Source organism: Poecile atricapillus, chromosome 4 (genome assembly GCF_030490865.1).
Source record: "Poecile atricapillus isolate bPoeAtr1 chromosome 4, bPoeAtr1.hap1, whole genome shotgun sequence".
Taxonomy (NCBI): domain Eukaryota; kingdom Metazoa; phylum Chordata; class Aves; order Passeriformes; family Paridae; genus Poecile; species Poecile atricapillus.
The window spans coordinates 18,637,689-18,661,692 of NC_081252.1; the positions used below are offsets into that span (position 1 = coordinate 18,637,689).

Sequence of the window (24,004 nt, forward strand, 5' to 3'; positions counted from 1 at the left end):
GTAGCAGCAGTGCTATCCAAAGTGAAGCCGTCAGCTTCCAGGCAATGAAAGACTGGGAAAATACTCCTGATGAAGTGAAAATGCATTTGTTCTGTTTACACTGTTAAATGAACTGAGAGGATCTTTCCCCTCTACTTTTCTCTTAGTTTTCAATGAGCTTCTAGAAATTTATTAGCTTTGAGACCTCAATCACTGTCAGCTCTGGTCAGAAGGTTGTAAAATTTTTCAGAGAAGACTGATAGGCATAGAATACAGAGTACCATCCAGTCCATAATTTAAATTTTCAGTAGTAGATTTAACTGTTGTCCTACAATGTCTGCAGTAAACTACTTAGCATTTCCAACAATTTAGCAAAGACAGAATCAGTGGAAAGAACCAATATTATTTTTTGATCTTGTAATATCCTGAAATTCATTCTAGAGATCTCTCTGTCATTAATGATGCAACAGCTTCTGAACTGCTTATTTTACTTCCCTGAAATAATAGCACCTTCCCATTTGGAGTGACTGTGCTGCATGGATGTATCATGGCATCTACTGATGAAATAGTCTGCTTTGGTTGTGGATAAAATAGTCAAGAAAGGTTGTTTGTCTGCTCAGAAAAGTATCAGATTAAGAAGAGAAATACTGGATTTTGAATTTTTTGAGATCACAGAATCACAGAATGAGCTAGGCTGGAGAAGACCTTTTGAGATCTTCAAGTCCAACAAAGATGGAAGGAATGAAGAGCTTCCAATGGGAAAAAGAGGGCTACAGGACCTAGGCTGCAGAGATAAGGAAAATTTAGGTATTGAAAGTCTTTCTCTGTCCTCCTTTAGCCGATACAGTGACATTGGATTCACACACAAAGCATTTATTCTGATTTCTTGTATTACACCCCCTTTTTAGTCTGGAAGTATGCTTATTAACTAGATGAAAGACTTGGGAATTCCATCCCCTGTAGCCCCAGTGCTAGGGGAATGACAATGCCTGAATGCAAACCCAGGCTAAAGCCCCTCACAAAAAATTCAGCAAGCATTGTTATCCAGCATCACTGGAAGGTGTCAGAGCCTGGCATGCCTTCATCACCCCTGCAGGAAATAGACTGGAAAGCTTTGCCTTGATATCTACAGCGGTGTCATGCACAGCATAGCACAGGTGTGCTGCACACAGGCTCTCAGAGCATCATTTCTACAGAAATGTGTCTATAAATACTTTGAGCATAATAAAGCCAACTACAACTTGAAATTGCACATTAAAAATAAAAATATCATCTAAAGACATCCTTATCTTCCAAGAATGTGAAAAAGGAGGGAGGCAATGGTTCACTGATGGGGAAGAGGTCTCTGAGATTAGAATTTTGAGACCATCGAAACAAAACTATGATGGGAGAATTAAGAAAGAAACATCCAGTATCATATCTTCTAACAAATATTCATATTAAAACCCAAATTTAATTTTTAATAATTTGTCATCCTGTCATATTTCATTTTGCCAAATATCAAATTCTGGCTTTCATTGCCAAATGGAATATTCATAGAAACTTAACCTTTCACACAAATGCTCAATTATTCGTGAACTTTGGAAATTTAACGATCAGTTCAAAGTTTACTTTGTACAGACTGGCAATTTTACAATCATTTCTGTCAGCTGCAAAAGGTACTACCCCATCCTTGAATAACTGATATTCTTAGCAAACAGGGGCTTGTACACTGTATATACTTCACTGTATATATTTTTCAAGTAGCAAATGTAAAATTTGTTTTGTGTTACTTCTGCAACCAATGGGTTGCAAACTGTAGATCCAATTATTTCCTTTCTTTCATTTTTATACCTGTTCTTTTGAACAAAAACATCTGTTTTGCACATGAGATCACTATGCACAGCAGTAAGGATTTGGGTCCTGTACGCATTTTATTGATTTTTTTTTTTTTTATTCCGTTTACAATTCAAATAACTCTCAAATAAGGAATTTTTAGACGAATAATTTTCTGAATATTTTCAGCTAAAACATAAGAAGCTCAGTAATTAGATCAGAGCTTGCTGAATATGTGTTAACCTGCAATTACTTGGTTTCTTTGCTCACTGCTGTAGGAGTGTTTTTAAAAATAGTGGCAGTAATACTAATTTTAGTAGTAATCATTTTTAAGGTGCGTGTTCTGTGGGTTATGTAATATACAGGACTTCTGTCTAGCCACAAATCTTCCAAAATTAAGAGTGACAAAGTACTGCAGGGTTTGTTTCCCTCATACTTGGAAAACATAGGATATCTGCCAGAGAGCTGACATAAAATACATACATAATGCATTACATTTAACTCCTTATTCTAAAACCCGTGTGAGATTTGCCTAACTTTCCTTTTATTCTGTTTATTTTCCTCTTGTCTCTAATCTTGTCTAAAATGTTCACTTTTTTCCCCAGATCACTTTGTGCTCTCTATTTTATGTTGTGGCTCCTCTTCTCTCTCCCATTTTCATTTCCAACTGCTCATGCATGTGCTGTCACCTTGTATACATGCAAACAATTAAATATTCTGTACTCCTATCCAGTTATAACATGCTTAAAGCATTTCTTTCAGAAGGACACCTTGTCTGGATCTGAGAACATCAGTGAGTGCTTTTGTTCCCCTATTCCTTTTAATTTAGATTAGAAATTAGGTGTTAATTAGGGAATTAGGTGTTAATTAAAAAAAATGACGTTCAAATGGCCCTGTAATATAACAGTGTCTGTTCTGCGACTATCATCAGCCCTTAGTTAGAGTGAAAAGCAATGCAGGAAACATAAAGGACAAAATCAAGCACATATGAAGCAGTCACTATCAAGATGGGTGCCGGAAAGTTCCTAAATGTCCCCACTGTTGCTGATACCGAACTGTTCTGCTTCATCATTAGCAACCACAGCTGTTCTTCATTTTATGCAAATATCTTAATACCATAAAGCTCTTAGAGTTTTGTTTTAGTGGCAAAATCTCAACTTGTCTCATACACTTACTGTGAGTTGGTCCAGATAAAAATATCTACCTTAGGATTACTGTTCTATGCAATGTGCTATAGAAAGGAGTCAAGAAGAGGGTGTATACATGTGAAACGAAATCCATATCTTAACTTTTCTTCTTCAACCCATTTCTTCATCAAATGCATTATGCTCAGCACATAAGCAAGAGTAAAAACCCAGGCAGGGAAATACCCTTTCTCTTAGTCACACTCAGGCACTGTTTAGAAAAAGAGTCACACTATCGTCACCATTGTGACCTGGAGTTTAAAAATGCCTTAGGGGCATCTGAGGCAACTTCGAAGTCAGCTTCCTCCCAGGCTTTCTGTCAGCCTCTTAAAACCCTTTCCACACATGTGAGTGGCCATTGTTCCCCTTGGGCACACACACTTAAACCTTAATATACTGTCAGGGCAAGCCACTCCAGGGCAGTAGTAATGAGGGGAGTTTCACTATGGGATGTAGTTAGCACAGGGAACTGTCCTGATAGCAAAAAAAAGAATCCTGTTCTAACTTAAGGCTGTAGTCTGCAACAGGGACAGAGAGTCAACAATAATTAAAAACCTGAAGCTCTGTATTCGCTCTACCAGTTGACTACATCTTTTTTGCGTCATAGAATGCAATATTTAAAGACCCCCAAAAATTATAAACAAGATAGCTTTCAGGAGCTTTTTTAAAACAAGAATTAAATAACCTATAGACCAGAAACAGTCCAACTGTGACAGCATGCTCTTTCATATTTACTCATTTTCCATTCTAGAAAGCAACCATTAGTTAATGTGGAATTTTTTGTTAATGTGCCAAACTTCCAGTGTCCAACCAAAGTTACTGAAGGTGCTCTGAGCTTTCATGGTGATTGAACCAAGATTCAGTTCTTGTTAGCCAATATCAGAATCTGGCTCTATACATCTGTTTTCTAGCACACATCCTCTGCAACCACTTACTAGAGTAGCAACAGATGATAAAGAATATGTCCTTGGCAAAGTGTCTAAGCTAAGGGAGGAAATTAAATAGTCTGAGTCTGATCCCAAACCAGACTTTATAGTCAAATGGAAACAGCATTTGGTTGTTGTGAGGATTAGCAAATCAGTCCTTGTAAAAGTATGTATGCATCTACAAAAAGGTAGCTTCAGCTGAGTTACTTCCAATTTATAAAAATGTCTATAACAGTGGAACTTCATCTAGTGAAACTGCAGTTGTCAGAATTTATCTAACAAAATGTCTGTTTCATGTGTTTGATCTATGTTTTATTCCTTAGAGTGGTCCATGGAATTTTATTTAATGGTAGGCAGATATTGTTTGAGAAATATGATTCTTTTTGTAGTTCTCTCACTCAAAAAATGGAAGTAGAACAGTTACCTGTATTACTTTATTTATTTATCTACTGTAAACCTTGTACATTAACTTTTTCTGTAAAACCAAACCAAAATCAATTTTAAAGCTTCTTTACATCCCTGTACTAATACACATAGTGAATTTTTTTTAACAGTATTTTCTGTACTTAGAGGTACTGGTATTTTGGAGTAGAACATGATGAAGTAACTCAAGACATAAAACCGACTTCTACAGAAGTCAAGTTTTCATCTGCTATTGCATTTTATGTATTAAGAAAAAATAGCAGAGGCATTAATTTTCAAACTATCAGAGCAAGTTCCAACATGTTTTTCAGTAGGGCTCTGTTAGTTCTGAAAGTTATCAGAATAAGCCCTTGTTTATTGTCCATAGGCAGTGGGCTGAAAAACTGATTTCTAAGCCTAAAGATTATGCTCTTGTTCAAATACAAAACAAAGATGAGTTCATATGAAAGAAAGAAATCTGAATACTGAGTCAAGCCTCAAATCATTTTTGTCTGGTAAAAGAAGTTGAAATAATTCTTTACTGGAGCTTTTAAATACCTTTAAAAAGCATGTAAAGTTCATTAGTCCAAGGACTTTAATATTATACTTTGAGCCACAAATGTGATGCTTGGCATTAGCCAGAATATTAAAGACCAGAATCTAAGTTATATCTATGTTTTAATCTGCCTGCTAAGAAAACCATGCTTTGTGCTCCCAGATTTAGGAAATCTGCATGTGCAAGAACAGTGCCAAAAGAGTAAAACATACTGTACCTGTCCACACTAAGGGCACACAGGTTAAGGACTGTGATTCCCACTGATGCCTTCTGGATAAAGGGAAGGAATTTGCAAAGAAACTGTCCAAATTCTGTATTTCCAAAAGGCCACTTTTGAGCGAGGAGCTAAAGAGAAGATACAAAATAATCAGAATATTTAAACATTAACCTGACAAGTACATCACAATTGTAGTTATTTCTTGTCTTAGGCACAGCCATTGTAACCTTGAATTCTTCATACTTCAAACATATCCTTATTACTGAGTGAATCTGGGAAAAACTGCTACTGTGGAAGCACAGAGGTTGAAAGTTTACATTGAAGTCTTGACTTCATGTTCTTGCAATAGCAAATTGCATTTTTAAAAGTTTTTTTCTTTATTATTGTGAATCTACCAGCAGTAGTAAATAATGAAAATTTAACTCAAGCCTGTCATAAATGGTTGCAATTGGCATGCCCCAGAACCTGGCAGTCAAAACGTAACTCTGGACTCATAATGAAATAGCTCAGAGCCAAGTCTTGATGCTGCACGCAAGTAGATTCTTGTCATCGTAAATGTACTATTGTGTAAGTCATGGCAATATTCAGTGCCAGACTCTGAGGAGTGTGAAGAAAACACTGTGCATACATAATTTGTTCCATATTACATTTTAAAGGACAACCGTGCAAACATGTGGGCAGTGCTTCAAGGCAGCAGAAAGGGATCCACTGGAAAGACGTGAGTGACTGAGGTTTAGAGCAGTATTTCCAAGGAGGCATTTACATAATAAATATTAGTACAGTGATTCATGTGCACAGTTGTGAAGAATTAGCATATAAACAGTAATATTTCTAGCTATAATTGTTAAAGCTTTGAAAATGTCTTTGAACTGAGCTCTGATAGCATGAATACACACAAAATACAGGACATGAAATTATTCAGAATAATCAAATCTACAACTGGCTGCAGGGTCACGGAAGATCAGCCTTTACTTGTGCTGACAGTAAAATAGCAGATTACATTCAGTGTAAGTGTAATAAATGAAAAATTATTGAGTACATACAAAGTGCTAAGCCCTAACTTAGCTATTTTAACTCAAGTGGGATATTTCAGCCCTCATGAATAGTGCTATTGAAAAACAAAGTCACTAAACCTTCTCACTCATGCACTACCATTTTGTTGTTCTTCTCTAAGTCTCTGCTGCTGAGACTTTCTCAGTGGTAGGATGTTCATGTTTTGAGAGTTAGCTTTGCAACCACAAGGACTAGAAACATTTTTCAGTAGAAGCTTAGGTCCTGAAACACATTAACCTGGTGAAAGTGGGTGTATTCTAGCTGTAGAATTAGAAAAACAAATTCTGGTTTTAACTCAGGACTGTAATATTGAAAGTAAACATTTTATTTCCATTTAAATTAGTGTTAAATTGAAGCATGCTAATAATCACTACGTTTAGCAATACAAAAGTTAACTGTGGGAAGTTCAAATTCACATCTGTCTTTATCTCAGTTAAGGTAGGTGTTACATTTCAGTTTTTTCATAGCATGAGTTTTCCAGAGAACTTTGCTGTGATGTGTGGATGTTTATCACAAAATTCTGCCTAAGAAGGAATTAATCTTCTCCTCATACTCCTGCTGTGGATTTTTTTCATCCCCTCTATTTTATTGTCATTCATCACAACGCTGAATTAGTTGTGATTTTGTCCCCCAAATGATACCTCAAAAATGCTGGAAGCAACTATGCGCTCCACATTGCCTGTGCCTCTCTAAAACTATATTAATGTTTTCACCTGATTATTTGTATTTCAGCACAGATTTTAGCAACTCACAGCTTTCAGCCAAGTGGGTGGAAACTGTGGGTAAAACTTACATGTGCAAACACCTTTGCTATAGTCCCCCAGTTTAGGTTAGTCACATTTGAAGAAAGGAAATCCCCTTTTCTCAAAAGGCTAGGGATTGGATTGCTAGGATTGGTGTAGCCACTAGGAAGGTACTGTAGTCAGTACCTTCAGTTGCAAAGGTGATAAGTTTAGATCTGCAAGCTCTTGATTAATTCCTCTGATTCTGTCTGTATTTATAGACTGAAATACATTGAAAGCTCCAGCAGAACTCTTTTCCAGATAAAACAAATGTTTGCAGAGCATATTCTGCATTTTGCTTACAACTCTCATATGAGGTTTTAGTTTTATCAGAAAAAAAGTTGAAAAATGAAGGGATGATTAGGACCCACAGTAATTCAACCATGTTGTAGTCACATGGAATTTCAGCTCCAAACTCTTGGCTGAGTTTGGGTAAAATCAGAGTAGCTCTTAGACTGGGAAGGCTAAATTACAAATGTCACTGCCACAGAAAAGCAGCTCTAACAGACTTCTGCAGAAGTCTCAGTTCTGGTATCCTCTGTGCCTACCAGAGCCCCAAAACCCATTTATCATTACAGATGGCACTTTAAAAGGCAACTGAAAGCTACCTATTCATTTCAGTGCCCTGACTGTGGCTGTAGCTACACCAGCAGTAGAAATGAACAAGCACTTTGTAGTGACTGCAAAACTCTGTTACTACAAGGCAAATATTAGCTTCAAAAAGAAAAGTGCTGTACTTGAAAAAGGTTCACTAACTCATTACTCCTCACAGGGAAGCTTTATCATGCTTCCAGCATGTACGCTTCAACCCCACACCCCAGGAAGCTCTCCTTTTTTGAGATTAAAAGTATTTTATTCCTTTTGTTTCTTACACTTTCCACTAATTGAAGTAATATCAGTACCAAATCATTAGACTTTCTTTTCAAGTGGATTTTAATCAAAATTCCTGGGACCAGAAATAAGGTTTTTTGATTTCAAGATTCACTTTGCAATCATTTCTGGGGATGTACTCCATTATCACTCTGCATCAGCTATGCATTCATTACTTCTCTTTGGATCAGGTGCCGGTATTTTTTCTTCTGTAGATATTTTTAGTCAGCAAAAATCCTCCTGTCTGTAGTTTTACTAATTTTTGCATAAAAACTAGTCCATTTCCCTCTGTTCTGCCCTAGCATGGTATGGAAAGTTCAGAAGGAAATAATACATTTATTTTGTATTAAAAAAAAGTGAGCCCAGGAATTTAATTTAATTAATCCTGATTTACTTAGGTACAATACAAGAACTGGAACTACTGGTTTTGCTCTTTGAGTGCTTTTGTATATTTTACTATCCAAACAAAATGATTATAAAATTCTAGAAAATTACATTTTCTCTCAAGGCTCTAGGATATAAGAAATCAGACTGATTGCTCCTACTTGTGTCCCAGTTCTCTATGAGTTATGGAAGTGTATTGTGCTTTTGCAAACCCACTTACAAAATCTCTGAGGTTCCAAAATAAGACATATGGCAAAGGAAACACACTTTCCCCTTGTGCAGTTTGGAACTTAGGGGTATTTCATACTGTGGTGAAATTCCTGAGAAAAGAGTGTGGTCAACATGTATTTTTGCACTGAAATCAGAAATCAAGACTGCTGTTTAAAAACTCAGCGAAGTGACCAGACAGCCACAGCTTCCTCGAGCATCCTCCCTTCTCTGCTGCTTTATATGGCCTCTCTGCCCTGAGCTGCAGCTGAAGACAAACAAAACATCAGCACTGAGAACATTCCTTTGCAGTGATTTTTAAATGTCACTCCATTGATTTTATTCTGCTGTTGCTTCTATTTTCTAACCCCCCCTTGGTATGGTAGCTGATGTACAAAACACCAAGTCCCACTGTGCATCCCAAGCAATTTATATATAGTCTGAAGGAGAGAATGTTGTAACCCCACCATGTGAGTGTTGGCCAGGGCACGCTCATGTGCAGCCACATCAGCCTATCTCATGCCAGGCTGATACTGTGTGTTTGCAGGCAGATGATGGCCCTGGAGCTCAGCCCAAAATAGACGGACTTGGTTGAGTGCTGGATATGAACCGGCTCTGAGCTGCTCTATTAAAACTCCTCCAGCTCAACAAGTGCATGTCAGGAGGTCCCCTCTCTCTGCCATGTGACATTAAGGGTGGCAGCAAAGGCTTCATACCTGCTCTTTCCTGCTCTGATCTCATCCTGAGACTGCCTCTGCCTGTATCCACTTGGGACCATTGTTGTGCTGACACACAAGATGTTCTTCCCAGAAACTGAACTGTGTTCTTTACATGCGGTGCTTGTCCCTCATGCTGCCGCCATCCAGGACACTCTCCTGAGTTTCATGGCATTTAGCTGTTTCATGACACTGCTGGAACAATTCTGGCACCACCATGGAAGTCAGCTTCTCTTCTGTCTTCAGGAAAACTAGAAATACCTTCTTTATTCCGTGACTTAAGTTATAGTTGTGCAATAATGGAGAAAGAGACCAAGCCAACAGATTCTGTCTGTATAGGTACGATCCAGGCGTGTAAGTGACCAACATCTCCTAACTGTGGAACAGGAGCTACAAAAACAGTGTAGTCTGGGGTGATTTTCTTTCCTTGCCACATAGCCCAGAATGAAAGATAAGGGAAATTCTTTTGGTTTTGTTACATCAGCACATTTGGTTTTTCTGGGTTTTCTTTTTCCATTTTATCTTTTTTAAGGCTAGTTTCCTCTAGGAGATAATGAGCTGTCTTGATAAAGCTCTGTCTTAAATTGTATTCTACAATTATATATGCCGTTGTCTGCTTCAAGGCATGGGCCAGACAAGGTATCTTGTGTTTTGGGTGGAATCTAGGTGATATCTGGCTTAGCACAGAAGTGTCTAAGTTCTATACCACTTGACTGCATTAAGTGACAAAAGATGATGATTCTGAATGAAGTGTCTCACTTATCTCTGATCTATAAGGCTTCTTAGTTAGGAATAAGGATGTACTGAGTCCCTGGCAGTGGTATTTTGGTTGTGGTGACTGAAACAGGACCCTTCTGTCCTCATGAAATGTCATAGGGTAAGAATTCATTGCATGTTTTCAAGTCTTTCCTTTCTTCCTAAAACCCATATATACAGGAGAGAATTGCATTGCTGGACAAAGCTCATCCATTTCTTGCTTCACAACTCAGCTGTGCCCCACCACTTAGTAGGAAAGAGGGAGAGCTGTCGAGGTAGAGAGGAACACAGGCTGTCTCTAAGTATTCTTTCCCCTGCTGAAGTGAAAGACCTCAGATTTTGAAAGGACAGTGACTAGAGGGAAACAAAGAGTAGAGGAAAACTAAGAATGAGGGTAGTTTTATAGTGCAGGGGATAAGACCAGTATTGAGTACATGATGAGATGATTATTTAAGTTTCTTCCAGCTGTGGGATCATTTGTTTATTTCCTTATACTTAGATTCACAACACTGGCATGGTAGAGAAAACACACTGTATCTCTTCAACTCTTCTTTGCAGGAAATACATTCCTGATTTTGCTACAACCAAGAACTGTCTTTTTTTCCACTTTGGGTGGATAAAAGACTGACTGGTTTTCTTCCTGGAAGGAAGAAAGGTTATATGGGGATGCATGAGAACCATCAAAGGCATTTTTTACTCTGAATTGCCCTGCCAGAGTTTTTTCTGCTATTTTGTTTATTTTAGCCCAGCTGAGTAAAGGTGAAGGTAGCAAATGGTCTCATGCCATTCACTGAATGCCTACAGTTTCTCTTGCTTAGGCAGCTGTTGAAGGGAATGTATAGTTTTTACACAAGGGAAAATAGATTATACCTCAAGAGATCCTGAAAAGTAAGGAAAAAATTGCTCTGGTTTTGCAGCAGAACATTCTGTCTCAACTGACTGGAAAAAAAGAAATCCTAAGTTTTAGGCTCTTATTAAAATGCTTATATTTATTACAAAAATCTACTTAGCAGTAAAGCATTCCTAAAAACTCTAGGCATCTAGCCTGTGGTATTTTTGCTGTTTACAAAGCAGGATTACTTTCCGTGGTGTTGGCTATCTTCCCATTCATTAGGTAAACTGTTTCTCAAGCTGGGCTGCTCTTCTTCAGGGAAATGAGCTGCAAGGTGTGCTTATGTGCACGGTGATTTGTTGAAAGGAATTATTTCAATCCCTGGGCATAAAATTTCTTTTGTTATTCTTCCAGCTGTGTTTTCTTTTGTGTGTTGCTAAAAAGAGTGACAGGATTTCTAAGAAGTTACTGCAGAACTGGTAAGCCCTGGATATGCGCAATCAAAACAATTCCTTGTTATCTGTAGAGTTCAGCTGGTTGAGAAATAAAGAAGAAAACACACTAAAATATTCTCTTAAACCTAGAGTCTCTAAGTACTGTACACTATTTCAAATCCACAGAGCAGCAGGGCAGGCATGAGATGAGGAACTGAAGATGAGAGAGGAGCTGTGCATTGATAGGAGCATATGTCCTGCTCCCCAAAGAACTATGAGTTAAAGGCAGGGTGGATCTTGAACTAAGACCTAGAATATAAAATCTCTTCCTTAACTGCTACCCTGGTATGCACATTAAGCACACTCTGCTGGGAAGCTGCAGTTTGTAAAAAGAACAGATTCCTGATGGGTTTCCATTCCCTGCTCCATTTTGGGAAATTTCTGCCTTCGGGACTCAGTGATTAATCCTGTGCTACCTCTGGGTTTCTGCTGTGTTTGGTCACTATATGGAGACATATACCCAAATAACAGGTCCTGCTTGGAGCAGGTTCTATGGATTTCTGCATCACACTGGGCCACTCATTCATTGCTTCTTGGAATCCCTGGTAAGAATTTATTGAAAGCCAGAATGTAGTTGTTAAGTTGAAGTCTCAGAATTTCCTACTTGTGTTGGCACTTCATTGAGAAATACCCACTATACATATGAAAAATTCTGCCTTTAAAGAAGGGTTTTCTAAGTGCCCTTAACATTTTGTGTGCTGTTGGCTTGGCTTTATACTCCTTTGGCACAAAAGATGCCACTTTTTCTGTCAGCTACAAGATCAGTGCCAATATGGTTAATTATCATCCCCATGTAGGTAAAATTACTAATTCTGTTGGGGAAGGTATTCAGATATGCCAAATACTTTTTGATTCAGAAGGGTTTGCTCTGACACTTATGCACATGCTCTGATGTTAAAAAATGTCCATGACTAGAAATGTCTTAACTGAGACTTCCTTCACTGAAGACAAAATAGATGAATGTGTTTGCTTGCTGTCAGCTACCTTCTATACCTAGATTTTTAATGTTCTATGTGGGCTACTCAGATTTAGATAATGTTGCAACTAAAGCAAGTATGAGTACCAGTTAACTAATCAAAAATCCCTGTTTTATTCAAGAAAACATCTTCTTGAGCTGTCTGAGTGAACACTTGCTTTTTCCCTGGGTAGATGTCTTCCCCTTTATACCAATACAATTATTAGGAAAATGTTATTAAAGAAACAGGTAAAAAGCTGCCTAATTAGCTTCATCTGCTTTATAAAGTAATGGTTTAAGGAGTTAAGCATAATCTGATCTCAGGCAATACAGTTTATGTCAGTCCTTTGTAGGCCAGTTTCCAGGAAATAGAGCTCATTTTTATGTTTTTTCTCTAAAGTGCATAAAACTGGAAGCAGAGACAACTCAGGACTTCCCAATAAGAGTTAAAATTTTGCCATTCTAAAGGTGAGAGCCTTGGTCTAGAGTGTTTTAAGCTGCATGATCTCAGGAAAGAACAGTGGACAGCAGTGTCTGTGGTGAGTGCCTGTGGTTGTTCCTGTTGCTCTGCTGAGCTTCAGCCATGAGAGCAGCAGCAGGAACAGCCATAAGGATTTGCCAGAGCTCAGAGCAGCCAAGGCAACAGTGGTGCTGTGAATATTCTGCTGCTGCCTTTGTACAGCCTTAGGAAACAATGTAAAGCCCTTATGGAAAGCAGCCCTCTAAAGAAATTTTCTTGCTTTGCATCTGAATGTATTTGATAAAAAATGCACATGGCAGTGATGGGTAATGCAGGTGATCAGCAGCTTTCAGTTATGTGCTAACGCCACCTGAAACAAGAAAAGGAACCTGTCTCTTCTTCAATGCCTTAACCCTACCTCTAGAGCAGTGTAAAAAACTTTTATTCTCTGCTTTTCTTTCCCCTGAAGAGAAGTAATTCTTACTGATACAGGGCTTTAGGCTTGGACATCTTGAATGTTTGAAATGGGTATGTTTTGGGTAAACAGGAGACTATTTGGGTCCTGGTGGTTTAAAAATGTGATTGAAAATTAAATTCTCTTAGTTTGGTCGATTAAGGTTAGATTTATAACAGTCACCCTTCCTGTGAAACTCAATTTATTAAGATTTTTAGTACTGATTTGATACTGCAAGTGGATATATTGTGGTAATTAAGTATAATGAGGCTTTAATACATCCAAAACACCTTCAAAGGACAGTGAATATTACCCGCATTGCAATCCACTTAACAACTAGAGGAATCCACTATATAATTACAGTAATTGGAGAAAGTAAAGAGTGAGATTTTGAGTTTACTGTACCAAAAAGAAAGGTTAAAAATGTCAAACACCTGTGACCACATCTTTAGTTGATATAAATTATATAATTACTTTTTTCCCAACACCATACCTTTGTTAATTTTGTGAATGAATAACAGAATGAAGGACTCAATTCTCCTGGGATCTTACATTGCCAGTTATTACAGTTTTATAGCTGCTTCTTTCTAAGGGCTTGTAAAATGATTTGAGTACCAGCAGCATTATCTACTTCTCTTTTGAAGGTCGTTTCAAAATAGTTAAAAAATAGTTCAGAATTGTTAAGACTACATTATGTTTCAGGAAAGTGATTATAACTATTTCAATTATAATTACAGGTATTATACATTTTGTTCTATACAATGTGGCCATCTTAACACTGTACTATTTGTTATTTTAATAGGCAGCTTGTTTACTCTGATTTCAGACCTGTTTTGTCCTAAAAATAAAGATCTGGCCTAAAAGGTATGAAGTGTTTGACACTACATATAAGATACTGATATATGCTTCAACATGAGGCTGACTCTGAAACTAAAAGAATCTTTTAAAATTAAGTTCAGAAGGGTATGAATCACTTTAAAACAAAAATAAAAACACTTGAATTTTTTTTCCTTAAAAGCCTATCACTTCAATTATCCAATCATGATATTTCCAGTGGCCACCCTTCACACTGTCACTCAACAAGAGGAGCTGAAATATGACACAGATTTTAGGATCCTTAGTGGTACAAACAGGAATGGCATTTAACAAATTTTAATCCCAATTTCTAATGTAAGAATCTTTGCTGGTTCATATAAAAAATGGACTAAAATAATAATAATTGCATTTCTTATTGGATGTGCCAGAGCTCCCTTATAAAGCCATAAATGCTTCTCATAAATGTAGATAACCTCAGACAACAAAGTGGTTACATATGGTAATTTATAAGTAATTTATTCTGAAAGTTAAGTAACTGAAAAATAACTAAAAGCTAGAATTAAGCTTTAAAGGTTACTTGAATTCTGCCTTCTTACATGTGGAAATTGGTGTCAAGGGGCTGCAGTTTTGTTCATAGCCTTTATTTATCCAATACTTCTCTGCAGCACAAAAATAATTTCTCATGTAGGCTAAGGCAATTTCATTCATCAAATCAGAACCGTAGATCAGCTCATCATATAAGACAGAGCAAGGCAAATGCACCTATGGAATTCCAGAGAAGCAACAGAAAATTAATAGGAAAAAAAAGTATTGCAAAATAATAAAGAGAATATAAAAAAATTGTTTTTTACTTTCAACTGGACTTCTAAAGAACTTTCAGAAGACCATCAAAAGGCAACTCTGAAAGGCGAAATTAATTCCAGATTTCCATTCCTCTTTGCAAAAAGAAGCAGAGCTCTTTAAAGGTTAGAAAAAATTGTGTAATAAAACTGCTTGTTCTTTCTCAAACTTGGCTCTGAAAAGAACTCATGCCATTTTTCCTTAAAATGTACTATCACATATACCATGAGAATTGAGAATGCTGCCTTAGCAATTATCCATAAAGGCGTAAGGGCAATTTACCAGGGAGGAAACTGTAATACATCATGGGAGGTGCAGTTACAGAATCACTGAATGGTTTGGGTAAGAAGAGACCTTACAGATCATCCAGTTCCAACCCCCCAGCTATGGACAGGGACACCTGCCATTAGCCCAGGTTGCTCAGAGTCCCATCCAGCCTGGCCTTGTGTAGACTCTGAGTCCAGCTAAAAACCCCAGCCTGATGCCCCATTAGACATTCACCCATCTGTGGAAGACAGATGGATCTCAAGTCAAGCAGAAGCTAATCTTTTAATCTTTCTCATCAACTTGTTAATCCAAAATACTCTACACATATCTTATCAGCAAATTGGTAAAATCAACAAATTTAACTTTCCAGGTGGAGTATTGGAAAGTGAAAACTAGAATTTCCATTAAATCACATCCATAATTATTTACAGTCATCCTAGTTTCAAATTCATGTTATATTAAACCCAGTTAAAGTTAAAAGACTTATCTGTAATTTATACAACTGGAAGATCAGAACCAGGTGCTGCATTTCACCATAGATAATATCACAGAATCACTAGGCTGGAAAAGACCTCCAAGATCAGCGAGTCCAACTCAGCCCTAACACCTCAACTAAACCATGGCACCAAGTGCCACATCCAGTCTTTTTTAAACAAAAAACCAGCCCCCTGAGGGACACCACTGGTGACTGGCCCCCAGCTGGATGCAGCACCATTCACCACCATTCTCTGGGCCCAGCCATCCAGCCAGTTCTTAACCCAGCAAAGAATGCTCCTGTCCAAGCAGGACTGGGCTGCCAGCTTTTCCAGGAGTGTGCTGTGGGAGACAGTGTCAAAGGCCTTGCTGAAGTCCAAATACACAACATCCACAGCTTCTCCTGCATCCACCAGGTGGGTCACCTGGTCATAAAAGGAGATCAGGTTGGTCAAACATGACCTACCCCTCCTAAACCCATGCTGGCTGGATCTGATGCCCTGGCCATCCTGTGAGTGATGACACTCAGTATAAACTGCTCCATTACCTTGCTGGGCACTGAGGTGGGGCTGACTGGCCTATAATTACCAGGATCCTCCTTCCTACCCTTTTTGTGAATGGGCATCACACTGGCCAGCTTCCAGTCATCTGGAACCTCAGCAGTGAGCCAGGACTGTTGGTAAATGATGGAGAGTGGCTTCACAAGCTCATCTGCCATCTCCCTCATCACCCTGGGATGGATCCCATCTGCTCCCATAGGTTTATAAACACTCAAGCTGCTCAGCAGTTCTCTGGCTGCCTTCTCCTGGATAATAGGGGGGCCATTCTGCTCCCTGAAACCATCTACCAACCCAGGAGGACAGTTGTCCTGAGGACAAGCCATCTTCCCACTGAATTGGAAAAGAAGGCTTTAAGCACTTCCACCTTCTCATCTGTAGTTACTATGTTGCCTCCCTCATCCAGTAGAGAACAAATGTTGGTTTATCCTTCATTTTGCCATTAATAAAATTGTAAAAATATTTTTTATTACCCTTTACAAAAGTTGCCAAATTAAGTTCAAACTGAGTTTAGGCCTCCCTTATTTTTTTCCTACATGTCCTAGCAGCCCCCTCAAATGCTTCCTGAGAGACTTGACCCTCCTTCCAAAGATGATACATCCTCTTTTTATTCCCAAGTTCCTTTGAAACCTCATTGCCCATCCAGGCTGCACGTTTGCCTCATCGACTCATCTTTCGGCACACAGGGACAGTCTATTCCTGTTCCCTCAAGATCTCTGTTTTGAAGTATGCCCATCTTTCCTAGACTCCTTTGTTTTCAAGGGCTGCTTCCCAAGGAACTCTCTAAATAAATCTCCTAAACAGGCCAAAGTTTGCCCTCTGGAAGTCCAGTGTAAAAATCTTATAGATGTTCTTCCTGCTTTCACCAAATATCGAGAACTCTATAATTCCATGGTCACTGTGCCACAAGTGGCCTCCAACCACCACATCTCCCACCATCCCTTCTCTATTTGCAAACAACAGGTCTAACATAGTCCCGTCCCTGGTGGGCTCACACACCAGCTGTGACAAAAAGTTGTCCTCCACACATTCTAAAATCTTCCTGGACTGCCTCTTTTCTGCTGTATTAAGTTCCCAGCAGATGTCTGGAAGGTTAAAGTCATCTACAAGAACAAGGGCTGGTGATCCTGAAACATTCTCCAACTGTTTATAGAATTGTCTACTTCCTCTTCCTGGCTGGTGAATGTCAACAGACTCCCAGTGCCTCTGTACAAATGTAATATATGCACAGAGTGAATTTTTTTTCCATTAATTAATTCAAATTCTATAATTTTGTCATATGAATACCTGTGTTATAACACAGTTATGATGTCCATGTTATAAAGATGCAAAATGCATGTCTTAAAATAATTGTTTCTTTAATTTTAAAATCCAGTTTGAAACTATAGGCCACCAGTTATTATAAAACCATGCATTAAAATGTTTCATTTAAAACATATGTAAATAAAAGTAATTAGAATCTTTAATCTGAAATTGTGAAGAATACTTTTCCTTAATTATAGAATAATTATATATAATATAACTTAGAGTTTTATTTACAAACGGAAACACTTCATGTTTCTGCTGAAAAATGGAAGAAAAAGTCAAATATCCTGTCAGTTATGTACCTATGTATGGTCCACAAAGAGACAGACACAAGCTTACAAAATTCTTTGATGATTTTCTAAGAGAAGTTAATATCAATGAAATGCATTTTAAAAGGGCTCAGTTCTGTTTATTCAAGCATGTTCTGGCTTGAATTATATTGGTAAATATAAATTGCATCAGAAAAAACACTGTTTTGTGGCTTTGTTTAATTAAAATGGAAAATCAAAACACTGAGACAAGATAAATTTATACCGGATAAAAGAACTGCTGAGGAGCCTTTTTACACTTTGACAAATCCAGATGAAATTTAATATTTCAGAAATGGCCTGTGATATAATTGGAATAATTTTGGGACTCTGCTATTAATGAATATTAAATGAAAACCTTAAGGCTCAACTTAACTGACATAATCTCTCCCTGCAAAATCATAATATGAGGCCTGCATATCACAGGGAGTATATTCTGTAAAAATATAAAGTAAGGACTGGATAATATTCTTTTGCTAGCTGTAACAGCTATGAGAAATGAAGAGCTCCTGTGAATGCCCAAGGCCACACTCTGGTTAAGAGCTAAGAGCTACATCATCTTTAATGGGAAATGCACTTTTTCTTGTTGCAGGTGGGACCTGAGAGCAAGGAGTTTGTTGCAGAACAAAAAGGAGTTTTATTGTTTCCTTAAGTGCACTATTCATTGTCAAAAGAGCACTAAATAGAGGAGGAAGCACAGGGAACAGCCAGGGAACTCCTAAGGAACTGCAGGTGGAAGGGGTCATGGTGTCCTACCTTGTACACGATGATGGGGATATCAATGACAATGTAGATAAGGTCTCCCAGTGCCAGGCTGGCTATCAGCGCGTTGGGGCCGTTCCTCATACACTTGTTCTGGTAAATGATCCTCAGCAGAGTTGCATTCCCAACCATCCCAATGATGAAAATAGCGCAGGACACCACGGTGTTAATGTATTTGAAAGTTTCAGCAATCTTAGTCTGCTGGGAGCATTTGACAGTCTGGTTGGACACCGGGGGCTGTATGGTGGTGAGGAGAATGCTGGATTCCATCCCTGAGAAGGTGGAAAGGGGGTTTCCTGAGTCGCTCCGGTTGGAAACGTCTCTGTCAGAGCTGTCACTGAGTACAAATCCCGGGACCAGCAGCAGGAAGGAAACTCTTAAACACAAGGCTTCCATCCTGAAGTCCCCAGTGAGCAAATTCAGTGAGACGAGGGTTTCGCTTTTTTCTTCAGTATTTCAGTGAGTATTTCTCACTTTTTCACCTGCAGAGAGAAACTGTAAGCAAAAAAAAAAAAAAAAGCACATTATCAATACAACCGGTAGTCTTACACATCCTGTTTCGCCCTTAGGGAGGGAATCTGAATGTTTAGCCTCTGCAGCACATATGTATAAACACCTGTTTATACTCACTGGGCTGCTCTGAAATCTAGATTACCCCCATTACCTGTCTGACAAGAGGCAAATGCAAAAAATTCCTGAAGTGATAGCTTATGCAAATAAGATCCCACAAAACCCTGTTAACTTGAGATAGAATTTGTATAGGGATGGAAAAAATAAGGTAGATGAAATTCTGTTTTAAAATATAGTCTTGCAGGAAAAGTCGACCTGTGTTAGAGACTGCTGAATGGTATTTCAGCTAAAATAAGAACTTATTCTTTTTTCTTTGAAAAAGAAGGGTAAAAGCACTACATAAAAAATTAAAGGTAGTAAATTCATCAATTTTTCTGATTATTTTTGATGCACTGCAACAATTAGTCTTTATATTATTTTTGTCTGGCTTACCTGGATTTCAAATGAAAAATGAAAAGACGTGTATTTCAAATCAAAATCTGGACCAGATCCAAAATCCCTAAATATTAGGAGGAAGATTTTATAGTCCTAGGATAGACCTCTGGCCAGGAAAATACCTTCAAACTTTGTCATTTGGTCCTGAATGTAATTGCAACTCATGCTCAATACTTAGCCACGGTGAAGTTAATAATAAAAAATTAAGCTCTTTAAGGATAAAAAAATACTTGGTTTATTATTCTAAGCAACAATTCATGACATTTCCAGGTAAGGAAGAAAGCATCATAGAGTCCTGTCCTAGTAAATGTGTTTAACTGCTGCCACGGGCACTGTAGATACCAAACCTCCTCTGAAACCAGGGATGCCACTTAAGTCCATTTTCCCGAAGCCTTGGTTTAACTTAAGATTTATTTTTTTTACATGCCTTATATCTGGAAAACAAGATGAATTGCTGCAGTGTTGACAAAAGAAAAGTAGACAATAAAGTATTTATAACTTTCTGATTTCAAGGGATTCGCCTGAAGTATTTGGGAGGATCCTTTTAAATAAATGAATCCTAATTTCATTCCTTGTGGGGCTGTTAGAGTCAGAGTTTATAGCTTGACATTTACCAGAGGAGGAGGGAGAAAATTTACTGAAAGTACTTCTGGAGCAGGCACAGTATAAATATTTACTAGTATTGCAGGCTGCTGTTGTATGTGGTCTGTGGAAGTGTGTGTGTACCTCTGTAGAGCAGCAGATGCGATGCTAACCTGAGTATTTCAGTCTGGCATGCAGAGTGCTGTCCCTCACAGATCCACCTTTCAATCCTTGTACAACTGGATTTGAGATCAGGAACTGGCCAACTGTGAGTTCCCATGGATTTGATTTCAAAGTTTAACATACCAAATAGTAAATCCTTCTTTTTATTTAATTAAATTAAATATTGGTTATGGTGGTATCTCAGGGCACTTAGCAGTAGAGTAGTGCAAGTGTGTTCACTTTAGGTTTCTAAATCTTACCAGAAACAACAGAGATGTTTGACTGTAATTCTTTTCAGGAAAGGATTAATACTTGTATTATTTCCTATGACTACAGTTCCTCAATTTACAAATGGGAAACAAGTATCACTATTAAATGGCTTTCCCAAGTAAATGTGATAAAGCTATGAACAGAACCCACAGCCCTATGCTTTAGTAGTTATATCAGTTTCCTCCTTACTTTGTGACCCTTTTTGTGAAAATTTGATATACGTATCATATAAACATGGTGGCAGCATGGCAGTCATGCCACCAGCATACAAAGCTGGGAACAAAATTGTCATTTTCCATCTCTTCCTCTCCCAGAAGAAACTTTTCCCTAAGAAGCAAATCTAGAAAGCTTTTAATAGGCTAACTACATAAGTTTATAGATTACTGACAGCCCTTCATTCCTCCGTGCATATTTTAAAAGTATTTATCTTGCTGCAGAATATAACGTGCAGTCTGCCTGGTATGAGTAACACACTGGCATCCCTGATAACTTTCTGTGATAAGGTAATCTAGGATTGTCCTTCACACGAAGCCTGGGTACCTGGAGGGTGTAAGGGCGCTCTGTTAATGTGGGAGCCACCCGTCTGTGCTGTGCCTGTGCTCCTGCAGTGCTGCAGAAGCAGCCGCGGATGCAGGGAACTAAATTCCTGACTTGCCTGATGTATCAAGCCAGGAAAATTCCCATGCCGAGATTCGCAAGGAGACCGTACTAGTGAAAATGAAATTGTTCCAAGTACTAAAGACCAGCTAAAACATGAACAGTGCTCGGTGAGTGTCAGGCAGCTGAGATGCGAGCAGGAGTAGATGAAGCGGAGCAGGGCAGGAGGGCACGGAGGGGAGCAATGCCGGCAAGGGAGATTCTCTGGGCTGCTCCCAGCGAGCGCTGCCGGGGAAGCCGCCCGCTGCTCCTTCTCCAAGAGAAGTAACACACTCCTTGCACCGCCAGCGGAGGATCAATTCCAACATCCATTGGCAAACCGGTGCTGCCTGCCCCTCAGCCTCTATAGAGAGCCTCTGGCAAGATCCATGCATTGTTAAACTTTACGGAATAGCAGTCCCCCCGAGCTGCCTTGTGCCCGTCTGTTGTTCTCTCTGCCTTCCTCTCTCTCACACACTCACAGCCGCTCACAGAGGTGCACCGCCGGCACCGAATCCCTGGCCGGGGCGTTTCCAGCGCTGCGGAAGGTGCCCGCGGCTCGGGATCGGGATGGGGCTCCCGCAGCATCCCCGCACTTCCCCCCGCCAGCCTCCCCGCCCCGCTCACCCTCATGCTGGGGCTGCTGGCGCCGCCGCCGCCTCGGAGAATTTCTTCTGAGTGCCTTTTCCTGGGATAGTCTTACCAGATCCTCCTGCCCGCGTCTGACTGGGCGGAATTGAAAATCTCCACCTCCGCTAAATCAGTGAACGAAAGAGACAGACTGAAGAACACGGAGCGTCCCCTGTTCTCTGCCCCCTCCCCCAATTAAAACAAACCTCCAGCCGGAGCTGAGCCCCTGCCAATGTTAAACACAAAGGCTGCCTCCCGGGCACAGGGGAACACGGAGCTCTTTAACTCTTTCCTCGCTGAAACTGAGCGCTGCTGCTCTGCTGGACTCATCTAAACCACAGCCCCGGGAACCCACTGCTATTGCTGCCCGCTAATGGCACGCAGGGTTCTCAGCAAGGGTCTGTACCTGATCCCATCACGGCAGAAAAGCCATGGACAAAGCGGGGAAATCTGATTAAACAAACCGCTTTTGCATTGCATTTGCCCCGGCGCTGGCCGGGACCAGTCTCTGAGACAATCAGTAAAATTATGTGTGAGAGTTTCAAAAATGCTGAACAGAAACTGCTCCTGAGTGAAAATGCCTTTGATCCATCCACTACACACCTTGCTAATACACTGTAGTTGCATTTACAAGGACAATAAGAGTGTGGCATTTGTGGGATTTTCTGTCATTCCTATGTTTCATATTACTGTTCTTCTGCCAAGGCAGAGGTGCAAAGAAATTTGTGCAAAAAAAGTGGAAACTTCACTTATACCTAATGATATTTTCCCACAATGAGAAAAAATGCCAGTGTATCAGAGGGAGCAGCTTGTACAGGAAAGAGTTTCAAAATCCTTTCTTCCATGCTAGCAGGTTTATGAAATTTTAAGTCCTTTGTTGAATCATTTCAGGTTTCTCATTTCCTGGCAAGTTTTCATTTGCTTGTACCACAAAAATTATTTTATAAACATATATGGGCTTCTTCTGAATGAAAAAGGCCACCTTCCTAAATAAGATGTAAAAATATTTCATCCTAAAACCACAAGAGCAGACTGAAAAGAACAATAGAAAATGTGATGCTAGTGGCCTGAAGAATTAAATTATCTGGCACTAAATCATGTGGGAATTTTTTTGAATTTTTTCAGTTTTGCATAGTTAAAATATGCTTCTCTGTTTGAAATAATCTGATAAATCTTGAACAGGAAAAACCAGCATCTAGATCAACTGGATTAGCAGTACTTTATTACTTCTAGAAAGTCATTCAGTTAAATGAAATGTCAAAGCACAGAATCTTTGAAGGAACATACAAGTTCAGGCTGAGAATCACAAGGAGCCTACTGTTTGCAAATCAGGTAGAAAGTTTAATTAAAAATCTCAAGTTGCTGTGAAGTTGAATAAATGCTGATAAGCCACTAAATTATCCATATACTACTAAAAAAAATTCTTTACAGTTTGGTCATAGATGCTTCGTATTAATGATTTGCTTTGTCAAGAATCATCTTCATGGTAACTTGTTGGAGAAACCATTGAATAGCTGGAAAGGCTGTTATGAAGGACCACGTGCACTTTATGGACTGCTTTATTGAATGCAATCCTTAAATCTCTTGTGTGTTTTCTAAACATTGTTATGACCCAATTTATTTCCTGGTATCATTTGACCTTTATGTCTAAACAATTAGAGCTGTAACAAAAAAAAAAAAGAAAAGCAAAACAACAAAACAAAGCCAAAAAGTATATTTCTGGTCTAATTCAAACACACATTTGTTCTTCCAATTCATAATACCATAATTCCATGCATAACTACATTTACTATTACATTAAATAAATGTAATTATCAAATTTACTATGCTGTTAAAGATCTATTTCTAGACAGTTTTTATGAGTGCTCCTTTTACTGCCAACCCACATAAGTAGCATTAGCTATTAGAAATTACTGATCCATGTTCTTTGTTATTTTTATTGTTGCTGATTTTTTAAGTGAACCTTTGTTTTTGTCTTCAATCTTCTAGGTGTATAAAGCTCAGTTGATATCTTGTCTTAAACTAAGATAAATTCAAAATTTATATTTAATTGTATTTTTATGGTATATGCTTTTATGGTATTCAGGAAAGTAACATAGAAAAGGAAGTTTTCACATAGGAATTGTGTAAAAACTACAGTTGGAAATGCAGCTGCCCTCAGCTACTGAGAAAAGTGATAAAATGCAGTTCTTTACAGTAAGATATTTTCAGCTTTTATAGACACTTCCACCATCATTGTAGTACTGCTGTCCTGTGTGGGGAAGAGTTCTTGACTGAGGACTCTGTGTACCAGTTTCAGCTCAGGGAAAGTGTTTCCTCTGACCTCTTCTGTTTTGTGTCTTCAACAA

The 24,004-nt window shown here is 38.7% G+C and overlaps 1 protein-coding gene across 3 annotated transcripts in view; it reads right to left on the reverse strand.

Annotated features, from left to right (window-relative positions):
- The window catches only part of EDNRA (endothelin receptor type A), a 31,694-nt gene extending 9,733 nt beyond the window's left edge, over nt 1-21,961 (reverse strand). The window contains exons 1-4 of one of the 3 annotated variants that reach the window (XM_058838428.1): nt 21,863-21,961; nt 21,654-21,781; nt 18,366-18,866; nt 5,080-5,207 (exon numbers count right to left, since the gene is read on the reverse strand). In XM_058838428.1, coding sequence (XP_058694411.1) covers nt 5,080-5,207; nt 18,366-18,767 — 530 coding nt within the window. In that variant the 5' untranslated portion in view covers nt 18,768-18,866; nt 21,654-21,781; nt 21,863-21,961. The other 2 variants (XM_058838427.1, XM_058838429.1) reach the window with 2 other exon arrangements.
- Nucleotides 21,962-24,004: the final 2,043 nt, after the last annotated feature.